The sequence below is a fragment of the Takifugu flavidus genome, chromosome 10, assembly GCF_003711565.1.
Source record: "Takifugu flavidus isolate HTHZ2018 chromosome 10, ASM371156v2, whole genome shotgun sequence".
Lineage (NCBI taxonomy): Eukaryota > Metazoa > Chordata > Actinopteri > Tetraodontiformes > Tetraodontidae > Takifugu > Takifugu flavidus.
The window spans coordinates 4,634,482-4,647,233 of record NC_079529.1 but is presented as its reverse complement, the minus strand read 5'-3'; the positions used below and the strand labels follow the sequence as shown (position 1 = coordinate 4,647,233).

At 42.8% G+C, this 12,752-nt stretch overlaps 2 protein-coding genes across 2 annotated transcripts; one reads left to right on the top strand and one right to left on the bottom strand.

The window, feature by feature from the left end:
• Positions 1-5,413: 5,413 nt before the first annotated feature.
• LOC130532024 (CUB domain-containing protein 1-like) lies at positions 5,414-10,886 on the top strand. Its single transcript, XM_057044251.1, has 9 exons — positions 5,414-5,626; positions 6,195-6,404; positions 6,488-6,844; positions 6,929-7,297; positions 7,866-8,057; positions 8,220-8,582; positions 8,662-9,018; positions 9,222-9,309; positions 9,393-10,886. Exons 1-9 carry the CDS (start codon positions 5,563-5,565, stop codon positions 9,751-9,753), a joined length of 2,361 nt encoding a protein of 786 aa, XP_056900231.1. The 5' UTR covers positions 5,414-5,562; the 3' UTR covers positions 9,754-10,886.
• clec3ba (C-type lectin domain family 3, member Ba) lies at positions 10,166-12,530 on the bottom strand. Its single transcript, XM_057044265.1, has 3 exons — positions 12,251-12,530; positions 11,575-11,673; positions 10,166-11,502 (listed from the first exon to the last, which is right to left on the bottom strand). The coding sequence occupies exons 1-3, from the start codon at positions 12,348-12,350 to the stop codon at positions 11,102-11,104; spliced, it is 600 nt and encodes a 199-aa protein (XP_056900245.1). The 5' UTR covers positions 12,351-12,530; the 3' UTR covers positions 10,166-11,101.
• Positions 12,531-12,752: the final 222 nt, after the last annotated feature.

Below are 12,752 nucleotides of genomic sequence, written 5' to 3'. Positions count from 1 at the left end.
GGGTTATTAATGGCATTAAATATACAGTTACTTCAGTGCTATAAAAGAAAACGGCACCATGAGTTCCTGTTTGGTCGTCTTCAGGGCCTCAGTCTCTTCAATGTTCGTCTTTTCCACCTGTTGTTGTCTCTCAATCTCTCTCGTTTCAATTTCAATATTTTGGGCTGTTTGTTCCGTCACTTGCTCCTCGAGTTCCTCATTCTCCTTCTCCAGATCAGAAATCTAGTTTGTTATATGTCAGTTAGATGTAAGCTTTAAGCTGGATAAACATGCTGAACTGTTGTCCTTGCGAAATCTTGAAAAACAAACTACTCAATTTTGTTTAGATCACTAATACACTAAATTTTTTAAAAATCCTGCTATAATTCAATGATTTGGTTATTAAATTCAAGCGCTTAACTCTTTTCTTCATTTCAGCCTTGCACTTGTCTCCCTGCAGTGCTTTCCTTATGCCAAAGGCTATGCTGCTTTCATAGACAGTCCTGTAGGCAGCGATAGTCACCTGACTCTCATCTCTGACGCGGGAGAGAAGCAGACCCCTCTCGCCACAGTTAACGGTCATCTGTCTGATTATCTCATCTAACGAAAAAGGAACACAAGAGTTAGGGTGAGGGTTTAACGCCTTGTAACCCCTAACCCTAAAGTCAATCCCAACCACAGAGGGGTTTACCCCCCGCCACCTCCTTACCGAAGCACTGGGAATAAAGCTCGCTACGTATGGGGCAGATTCCTGTGTGTCTGGCATGTCTGATCTGTAACTCTGTGTTCAGCAATTGTTGTAGCTGAATGACATCGGCTCTGGTAGAAGGTGCACTGGACGCGCGCTGTATCCACGTGCCTTTTCCATCTGACCATTGCCTAGAACACAACTGGTTGAGAATCTCTGACCGCGCATTCTACCAATAAGCTGCTGAGACATACTTGGGTGGAAAGATGATGTTCAGAATCTCTTGATTACTGCCCCTTTTGTGGACAGCCATCTCTTTTTCGGATGGTGGAGAAGGGGAAACCCTATCCTGGAGTAATGAGAATTTCATGTTACATATTGTGTTGCTTGCACTTATTTTAATAGCACTCAAGCAAGCAGGTGTCAATAAAAATACATTTGTATTATAATTAAATTATACATAATATAATTGTATATCATGACAGGGCACTGCATTTTTAACAGAGAACACACACAGAGAACACATGTATCGATGTGAAACCTACTAGATAGTAGGAATGACCGTTATAGAGCAACTGTTTTTGTGTGTGTCTTCTATTTCCTGCACAGACTCAGAATAATGGCTTTTGTCAATATCTTACCTTGTTGGATTTTGTGCTTTTCATAGTTTCTGACTGTTTATATGAATAAATACGAGTTGTACAGGAGGTAGTTACAATATAATGTAAAAAAGTTGTAATTTAGTAAGTTGGCTTGAATCAAAGCTAATTTGACTTTGGATCATTGATAAGATCAAATGACAAAGCTTGACTTTTTAACCCTTTGATGCTATCTGTGCACCAAAGCTTTTCCCTGTATAAAGTAACATCTTTACTCTGCCAATGAAACCGCTGTCACGCGCTTCTGGGATGCAGACACACAGTGGGTGCTCAGTATCACATTATCACTAGAAACTACTGCTATTTTGAGATGTATTTATATAATGGGATTTTTACATTGTAGAAGATAAATGTGGCATGATAGAAAGAAGAGACGTGAGGCAAGAATTCATGGCTTCAACTTTACTTAGACTTGGCATGATACTACAGTCATTGAGCACAGGATAATGGCAATATTATCAGCATGTGTACCATCAGGATTTTGAAATTCATGGGTTTGTACAGCGTCGTTCCCCATTGAACAAATTGGATTGTGCCACTTTGTTTGATCAATGAGGAATGAGCCATAATTCTTTCTTCATGCTTCTTATTTGTATTGTTTTACATTTATTTGCTCTGATGTGAATTATTATGTGAGAATGTGATATTGAGAGGCGTTTATTGGCTGAAAAAAACAACAGTTCATAACATGAATAATATTACTTACGCACATCTGCTGTCACAAGTCATGGTCATCTCCCACATGGACTACTGAGCTACCCTTCAAATGTGCGTGGTGAAGCTGCTCTAGATGGTCAGCAATGTGGCGATGGGTTTGGTCTTCAACCAACAAGTGGACCCATGTTACTTTGCTGCTTATCTAGTTCCCCTTCCTACCTGTAGCTGCCCACATTAAGTTCAAGTCACTTAAGCTGAGCCACTAGCTGGTCCTGCTCCCTCTGTCGTGAACAATCTTTCAGAGCCCACGCTGCCCATCATCTGCTGCGTTCTGCACATGAGGGTCTCTCCAGACAATCCAGGGGATTTTCATACCTTGTTCTGGTGGAACGACCGCTTGAGCTTTGACAGAGCAGATGTGACCCTCTCCTCCTTCCAAAAGGTCTTGAAGAGCACATATCTTTCTCCTCCTCTCTGTTCTCTCTTCCTCTCTTTTATTTCTCTCCTGTAAACATCCCCCTTCACTCCCTCTCCATAATGCTGCACTAGTAGTTGCACTTGTATCCGGTGGTGTAGGCCTATAAGGCAGTGTTTTTATTTACATTGGTCTCAGTTACATTGTAGCTTGATTGCATGTCTCACTTGTAAGTCACTTTGGATAAAATGTGGATACTTAATATCCCTCCGTCCACACAGTGATGAGTAGAGGTTTGCGTTTGTGACCTGTTCTTTTGTTGAGATTCAATATGAGACTGATTCCTTCTTGGTTGATGTTAGTTACATCTTTGGTGTTAAAACTTTTAGCACTTGGTCCTGAATGGGAAGACAGTTATAAGAGTTATTAATGGTATTAAAATAATGGTTACTTCGTTGCCATGACAGGAAACGGCACCATGAGCAGCTGTTTGATCCTCTTCAGGGCCTCTAGCTCATCTTTTTGCCTCTTTTTCTCCTGTTGTTGTCTGTCAATCTCTTGAATTTCAATTATATCATTTTTAGCTCTCTGTTCAGTCACTTGCTTCTTCAGCTCTTCATTCTCCTTCACCAGATCAGCAATCTAGGGTTTTAATAAGTTAGATAGATGTAAGCCTTTGACTATCGGGTCAACAGTTGTCATTTGCTAACCCTAACTCTTAAACAGTACTCTCTGCTGAGTAAATAGCTGAATAGTTCAGAGATTTAATCTTTTAATAAATGTTATAAGATAAAACTATCTGAATTTAGGGTCTTATGCTTAACTCTTTTCTCCTTGTCAGCCTTGGCCTTCTCTGCCAGCAGTGCCTTCCTGATGCCAACAGATATGGAGCTTTCATAGAGATTCATGTAGGCAGCAATAGTTAATTGACTTTCACCTCTGACACGGGAGAGAAGCAGACCCCTCTCACCACAGTTGACGGTCATCTGTCTGATCAGTTCATCTTAACAAAAAAAGCGAAGGAGTAATGTGATAAGAGTACGTCTTCTGTATGTTGGTCTTGAAGTATTATCCAAACCCCAGAGGCGTTTATCCCCCGCCACCTCCTTACCGAAGCACTGGGAATAAAGCTCGCTACGTATGGGGCACATTCCATTCTGTCTTGCATGTCTTCGCTGTAATTCTCTGTTCAGAGATTGTTCGAGCTGAATAATATCGGCTCTTGTAGAAGGGTCACTGGACACTCGCTGTATCCATGTGCCTTCTCCATCTGACCATTGCCTAGAACATAAATGGTTGAGTATTTCTCATAGTGTAACATTTATTCCCTACCAATTTACTGTTGAAACACACTTGGGTGGAAATATGGTGTCCAGGATCTGCCAGTTGTTGCTCTCTCTGTGGACAGACTCATCTGAGCGTGGAGGAGAAGGGGGAAACCTCACCTGTGGTAATTTGGTAGGATTTCATGTTAAATGTTTCATGTTATTTTGTTGTTCGCACCTGCAGTAGCTCTCATGTGCAGAAAAATATGACAGTAATGGTAATTATTAAGTACCGTAAAAGTTCTTGATCCAAGTTGAAGTGTCTTCTGAATGACAACTTCATTTGGATGGAGTTTATTTTCTTGTTAGCACAAATTATGAAATTGAAATGCTGGGCTTCTGCGTGGTCACATCAGCCACACGTCTCTTGATTGCCTAATTTATCGCCGCTTTATGTTAATAACACCCTGAGGATGTTTTTTTCTTAAAACGTAATGCTTAATATTCTGAATGTACGTTGACTAAATATATTCATGTGCTTATTAAATTGTTTTTCTCCAAGTTATTTAATAAACAAAGAAATGAAAATAAAAACCTTTGTTGATTTTTTCAGGAGAGTCTGGCTGCAGACCTCTGGCTTCTGGTCGCTTCCTGTGCATGCTCCTCCCTCAGGTCGCCGCTTGTGTCAGGCCCGGAAAAAGGCGTGAGAAATTACCATAAAATTGTGTTGGAGGCACCTTCGTTGTATTTATAGACAATGAATCCACTTTGTAACACAAAAAGCATTTTTCTAAAATGTAGCACACTTTTGTTTAAAATTTGCAAACACTTCGATGATGTTACATCCACATCGACATACAGTAGATTGTGTAATGTTTTGTGCACCTTGCATTTCATACAGCGATACCAAAATAAACATATATCGTTAATATTTTACCTCATATTTTCTAGTTCTTTCCATGGTCGAAATTAATACAAACTATAGAGGGAAGTTGTAATACAATCTAATAATGTATGTTGCTTTGAATCAAAGGTATTTTAAGCTTTGATCAATGAAAGATCAAATTTGGCCATGACAGGTAACAAATCTGTCCGACCAAAACAACGTCTTCTCAATTTATTGCCATGGGCCAAATATTTGCAGAAATATTGAGTTTTCACACTGTTCCAGGTCCAGATGCAGATTTTGGTGACTACACAAACTGTGGTCTGTGAAATGTAAATGGTGGCCTGTGCACCTTGCGGTTCATGCAGGGGTGCACAGCATTATAGCTGTCTATTTCATTCTAACCTGTTAACCACAGGTCTGCCCAATATCTTCCTCCTAGTTAATGTAATAAAACAATATTCTCCCAATTCTCTTTTACATTGATGGTAACTGTTTTTTAAAAGGTTATATTATATTTACTGATGTATTGGTTAAAATATATTGTGTATACTAACATAACACCCAATTTATAAGGTTACAATAGCAAAACGATCATGTTTATTTTATATTTTAAAAAACCCTGATCAACCTGTCAAAGGTTTCGTGTTGGCACGGGGTTGGCAATAAGAACAAACGTGCAGCGCGCGGGTTAGCAAATGGCCAAATTGTTGCTGATATATGGAAAAATGCGCAAAAAAGAAATATTTTTTCCGGAACCGACACGAGAGGGCGGAGTCTCTCACCTCCCTCACCTGTCAAAATGGCCGCTCTGACCACGCCCAGTGGAGGTGACCACGCCCTCACTGGACATTTATGCTGAGCGGATTCTTTAAGGAAGTGGACCGGTGGGACAAGAAACCGATCTGCACGTACACAGGAGGGAAAATGTGGCGCAAGAGGGCCGAAAGACGTTGAAAAAAGCTTCGATTTCAATCAAATTCAAAGTCAAATTAATAGAAGTGTCGGACAGTATGTTCTCATTAACAGCCAGCCATCTGGTTTTACTGCTAACAATCATTCTCACTGCAGTTTCAGGTAAGGTACAGTTTAATCATTATCGAAATATGACGGATTTTATCTTAAACATCTCTAAAAATTTAACTTTGTTGATTTACATAGATTTGCTCACTCGGTGCTCTATTTAATAAGCTGTAATTGCTTTCAATACGGGCGTTGGTGAACAGCTGGGACTTGAATACTCTTTTTAGTGGCTGATCAATAATTTGATAGGTAATAATTTACTTCACTGGCTTTTTAAACAGTTCTTGTCTAGATCAGACTGAACCGGATCCAACAATTCCATGCATCATTTCCAGATCATCTCAGTTTCATTTCAGTGTAAACTACATAAACACAGAGAGAACAGACTATGGCTAATGTGTGCTGGCAATATTTACTTCAGACAGGCTTGGTAAATCACAGGAGTGTTTCCAGGATCAAGTTAGTCATTACAGCTTCGTAAGCTGTGAATAAAAAAACCGAAAAGCTTAAAATAAACGAAACGTCTTGCAATCCGATTGCAGTTAAATTCACAGACAGATTTCACATCCACATATAATTCTGGCTTTAATCTGCATGTTTTCTGCCATGTCCTCATGTTCAGGTGTCCAAGCGCTGACCCTTGCCCCCGAGAGGGGCAGCACGATCAGGATCAGGAGTCGTCAGGTCAACGGTTGTAAAGTGTGCACCGGCTCTGGACGCTCAAAACTGTGCAGTACTTACTTAGAGGTGAAAGACAACGATTCTGTGACGGTGGCGTTTGACTGCAGCAGACCCGAGGACGTGTTCAGCGTGGAAATTGTGCGAAACATAGGTAAGAGGGGGTGAAGTCAAACAGAGCGTTTACTGGGAAGCTGGGTTTATTCTGTTGAGTCAGTCTGATCAAATGTCTTTCAGAATGTACTACAAAGTCGTGCAACAGCCACATCGTCCTGGCCGACTCCGGCCCGCTGGCCTTGGCGGGTTTCAACCGCAGGTTCTCGTGGAACCTGAAGTCAGCAAAGGCCTTTGAAATAGACTTCTCTGATGGGGGTCTGAGACAAATCAAAGTGACAGACAGATGTCCAGACGGACATAGCTACACCCTGCAGGCCTTTCAGGCTACAGGTGGCGTGGTCATCGGTAAATACTGCAGAGTGGGCCGGATCGCTAATGTCCAGATCCTGAATCAAGGAGACTTTTCTGTGGACATTCCAGCAGGAGAGAAGCTGCAGAGGGCTCAGTTTGATGTGCACCTGGGTGATGAAATCAAATGTGAGTGGTTTTAAATGCAGGATAACCACTTTTCTTTTGTGTTTCAGGTGATATCATCAGATTTTTGATCTTTCCGTCTCACAGCTCTTGCTAGAATTACCCTGATGCTGCCAAAAGGGACATCGTCCCTGGAGCTGCTGTCTCCGAACTACCCGGAAAGTTTCCCTGACGATGACGTGATGGAGTGGTACTTTGAGGTCCCGAATAAACACAAGGTGGCGGTTCGGTTGGAGAGGCTGACAGAGCCGGTCTGTCTGAAGAAGAACACTGCGGTGGAGTACCACAACAGGGCCAGGGGCGCAGTGGTGGTGGGACTGGCAGCCCCTCAGCCGGAACAGAGACAGGGGAACTTCACCCTGACCCTGAGGAACTGTGAGATGGACAGAAGAAGATCTGGATCTTCTGGACTCGCCGTAAGGCTCCTGGTGTCTTCTTCAAGTGAGACTTTCCCAGGTGTGTCATGGAATCTTTTCACCCAGTGTTCAGTCCGTACCTAAAGTATCCATACATCTAAAATTATATGCTGAATATATACATCCTTCTTTATATATTTACTAATATTCTACATTATATTCCATTGCAGTGTCCTTGGACACTAAATAGAACGTTTAAACTAAATTTTGTGTCCTCAGTACTGACAGAGGGGCCATTGTTCAGAGTTTATCGTGGGTTTTAAGGAGATTTGATGTACATGCTGTAGCAGGTGTGGGATTACTAAATATATATGCTGATTTTAAGTTGTCCCATCGTGTTATAACAAGGACGAGCACTGAGCAGTCAGGGTGTGACGGAGAGAACCTCGGTGCGGATGAGTAATGAAAGAGGGGCTCGGTGTAGGGGAGCTAAGAGATTGCCTCATCACTGAGTCACAGATGACATCTGAGGCCTTTTACCTGGAATCATTACTAGGAATTACCAGGAATTTATGGAAATCACACGTCTGCACATACTCGCCATGAACCTTCCTAACATCGTCCTGGTGCGTGAGACAGAGTGAGACACATGTTTTGTTTCTTTCTAGTGTCTTGTAATGTGGACGTGGGCGAACTGGGGGTGGATTCTCTTCGTGTTAAGAAGATGAGGCCGACGTCTCAGTGTGAGATGAAGGTGAACTCTGTTCTAAAGGAGGAGGTCACGCTCACGTCGAAGGCTGACGTGTCTTTTCAAGACTGCCTCCCTGAAGATGTGCAAATCACTGCTGAGACAACCATAGGTAAACCCACATTCCAGGGCTTAGCAGCAGTTTCCTGTCCTGGAGAGTTACGACAATCCATTTTTATTGTAATAGTGAGATTTTCTTACTGTATCTAGACATTCTTTGCCTTATCTCAACGGAGGCCGTCCATTCTGATGTGCTGATGTGCTTTTATATCAGTGTGCCGTCACCTCAAAGACTGTCCAAAGACTGCGTCCCGCCTGGTGATTCCTCTGCTCCCAGCCTGCTTCCCTGCCCCTCTGAGCAACATGACTTGGACTGTCAGTCCTCCCCACCAGGCCACAGTGGAGCTGACCAGTCCTCAGGGATACATGAGGCAGTCCTTCCCCGATCAGCCGTGCAACGACAGCGTTGTTATTAACCTAGAGGAAGAGCTTGGCACCATTGGACAGTTCTGCCCCCAGGGAGCCATCCAGAAGATCCAAATCCACCACTGTAACGTGACCGTCACTGTGTCCCACACGGGGGGTAAAAACCTCTCCGAACACGTGATGAGCGCGTTGATAAAGGAGGAGATATCTGGTAAGAGACTGATCCAAATGAATTTAGTAAAAACATTTTTACAGTGAGATCTAATTTTTTTTTTTTACTTCCTTCCAAGAAAGATACATCGTCACCGTATCTCCAAAGAGGAACACGCCCGTCTTTTTGGCTACTCCCGGCTGGCCGTCGGGAATGCAGGATGACTCCACCATCTCCTGGATCGTCTCTGTTCCGGAGAAAATGGAGGCCCACCTCATGTTCTTTCACCTCAGCCAGCCCAAATGCCACACGCGGCACACCAACATCAAGGTCCTGCAAATCGGCCACCGAGAGGAGGTCTACAGCCGGCGGGAGGACGAGGAGGCCGACAGCGAGATCACCGTGCCCGGCAGCTTTTACCTCAACATGTCCAACTGCAGGCCCGAAAGAGGTCACTTTAGCGTCATCACCAAGATCACCCTGCAGGACAGCATCAGTAAGAAGACAGTTTATGTTTGAACAAAGGCTCCAAACCTTTTCAGTTCACCTTTCGTTAGGGGTTAAGAGAGTCAGGTCACAACACCAAGGGATGATTAGGGTTCGATTCCCCTGAGAATGCAACCTGCCGTGGCCGACATTTTAGGGATTTGATGTTGTTGGACGCGGTGTTGCATTTATTTTTACTTTTGTTGACTATAGGCCGTCTCCTGAGCATCGTCCTGAGCGTGGTGGCCGTCCTGTTGGTCATTTTTATCATCGTGCTGATTGTGGTTTGCGTGGTAATTAGGTGAGTGCTTTTTTTTTAGAGTTTGGCCATAATTATTATTCACAGGTTTTGTAAACTCAAATGTATCTTTTCCACTTCAACAGGAAGAAAAAGAAGAAACTGAGTCATCAAGTGTCCATCTACAATCCAAACGGCACCAGCTTCCTGCCGGGACACAATGGCTTCCCAGAAACGCGTGAAGACGACGATCACGTGTACACCTCCATCGAGGACACGCTGGTCTACACCCACCTGCTGAGAAAGGGGAAGGAGATCGACATCTATGGAGAGACTGACACTTACCGGCCCTTCACAGGGCGCACGGAGGCGTGTAAGCCGCCTCCGGCCCCCAGAGGCGATGACCAGGGCTTGGTGGACAATGTGATTTACCAGACGGACGGCCAGAGTGAAGTGGAACACTCCCCAAATCTGGGTCCACGGTTGGAGCCGGAGGGAGGGAACTGAGATTGGATTCATCCTCATATTTTTCTTTATATTTTTCACTCTTCTTGGTTTTTTTACTTGACCCACCGGAGCTTTGAGGGATAAAGGATTGCCCGGCATCTGTGCGATAACTCGATGTCCAGCCTTTGTCGTTTGCCTCCAGCACAGTTTTGCAGCGCAGACGCAGGAAGCGACCCTGCAAACTGCATTTTCTTTCTCAGGTGAAGATGAGGGGAGCTTGCTGATTGAAATCATTTCCCAGCATAAACTGTACGTGGCTTCAAAATGTTCACACTTGGGAATTCTGGTTTTCTTATATTGCGTTTGTGACAGCAGTAATAGGTCCTTTTTCCTGGGCTAAAGTAACATTAAAACAATTTTATACTGTTAGTTGTTATTTGAAAGTTGACAAAAAATTTTTTAAAGCTGCTGCTTTGGTAAGAAGCTTGGACCTTTAATTAGACAATATTAGAAGTGTGACGTACATTGTAAAGTTACAAAACAAGCCAAAAAATGTTTTTATTGTTTCACAATACAATTTATACATTAATAGGATATTTTAACTTTAATTTGGATATTTCAAACAATTATAGCATTGATTTCAGCAACACGTTAAGTCTAAAAGGAGGAAATTAATCAAATCATGGTCGGAGTTGAAATGTCGCTCCCGCAGTTCAGTAAACGAACTGCAGAGGGAGACAAAGTCCACATTTGTCTGTTTTACTGGACTAAAAAAATAAAGTAAATTTCCTGTCATAAATATTATGACAATAAATATGCAGTCCAACTGATTAGAGTTGGATGAGTACAGGATCAACAAATGTGGTGCTGTTCATGTTTTTAGGTTTCCGTAGTGACGCCCAAACATCCTGAATCTGATGTAATCCCCCTTTGGGTGGGTAAATGATCCTGAGTGCAACACAGGAACAAAATTACCATGACGAAAATTGACTAAGTCATTGTCATCTTTTTTTTATTAACTTTATACAATGTAATGTCAGAAGAAAAATTTGACAAAACTGCTAGAGCATAAGTCAAAAATCAACTTTGTTTATACTGTATAGAAAGTCATTTTAAAAAGAAACAGGAGAAGCCATCCAGAAACCAGTGATTTTTACCTTAATAAAAAGAAAAAGTAACGTTTTGAACATGAATTGAATGCAATTTCTCCCTCTTGCTCCTTTACTGGCATTCCAAACCCCAACAACCATCATGTATTAACATCAGAATGGCTTAGAAAGGAAAAGCTTATGAAAAGATGCATAACATGGACTATTAACGCATAGCACAGGCCATCCTCCATATATACTTCCCTGCGAGCGGCATGTTGATGGTGTGATTATCTGATGCTGACTACAGGACTGGTCCCTCAGACGATGTTGAACTCGCACACGGAAGCCTTCTCATCCCGGCAGCTCTCATCGAACCACTTCCCGTTGGCCGTGGTGGAGAGGATGGCGCAGTTCTGGCTGCGGCCTCCGTCTGGCTGCAGGGTGATGTCTGTCTCCCAGTTCTTGAAGCGTACGTTGGAGCTTGAGTGGTCCAACCACTGACCGTCAGTCACCACATCATTGATGCCCAGCCAGATGTGCTCCTCTGGGCCGATGCTCTGGCGCACGTAGTCGTAGAGCTCGTCATTCTCGTATCCTGAGGTCGGCGTGCTGAGGACCCCTCCTTTGGCGATGCAGTCTTCACTGGCGGCATGAAAGGTCCTCTTCACCGGATCAGCCAGGAAACACTTGCCGATTATCTTGGTGCCTCGCAGACACACTGAGGGAGAGAAATGGATCAGGTGTCTAATGGGTAGTGTAAAATAAATGTACAAAAACATATATACGGTACCTGTCTGTAAAGCCTGCTGCTCTTTCAGTAAGTTCAGCTCTTGAGCAAGGTCATTAATCTGTTTTCTCAGCTCCTCTATTGCAGAACTGTTGGCAGAGTCTGTTGAGAAAGTGCCAAAAATATTAGAAAGCAAGTTTTAAATGGAAAAGGAAAATATGAGGATTATAAATATCTGGCAAAAATAGGATAATATTTTAAGACTATTTACTGCGCTAGAAGCTATCATACAGTACACAATAATATAATAATTACATTAGGGTTGATTTGATAATGTCACACGAATCCACTACTAAATGCACAGGTACTAAAAAGGTATTTATAACAATTTATTCATAAATCGAATTATTATGTTGACACGGTTACAGCTAACTTTAGCGTGCTTACACCGCCACCTAACGGGCAACCTTCGTAATTAAAAAAACATTTCTAAAACCGCACTGGTCACCAGGTAATCAGGCGTGTAACCGTGAAACCTCCTGCTCAATCCTCCATAAAAGGTCACCCACGGGTAACGACTGTCTGTTGTCAGTAAATTGTGGTTCATTTTATGTACAGTAACTCGCGGATTAAACTGATCAAGACGATGATAGAATCTATTTTTATCTCTGTTGTAACCTGAGAATGAATTTTCTGAGGTTTTCATAACCCATGCATGAATGTTAACGTCAAACCCTACCTTTCTTCCCATTCCGTCTCTTCTTCTCTGCAGTCTGCTGCAGCGAGCTGTGTGCCAGTAGGAGAAGGCAAAAGATAAATCTGAACCATCTTCCATTCATGTTTGAAGATTTCAAAAGGGAGAAACAAAACGCCGAAAAGTCAATGTTTTTAGGGGGGAGAGCGACACCACAACGAGCTGCTGGCAACTAGGAGCCTGACAAAAGTGTCTAACACACACAGAGTAGATGGGGAAATCTTATCTGAGAGGGAACAAATGTTTTACAGATGTCTAACAGACGTTTGTTTTGCTATTGAAAGGCTGGATGGGGAAATATTGTGGAGGGTTTAACAGGCTTCAGACAAGCATGACTCAAGTTCCATGTGGTCATCAATAAACCACATGTGTGTGTGAGGGTGTGAGCTTGAACTTCAAAGGCCCGATTGAAGGCGCAGCACCTGGGTAGGTGTCGTTTATGGTAGAAGTTTAAAAGTTCATGTTTGTTGTGCAGTCGTGAGTCTGT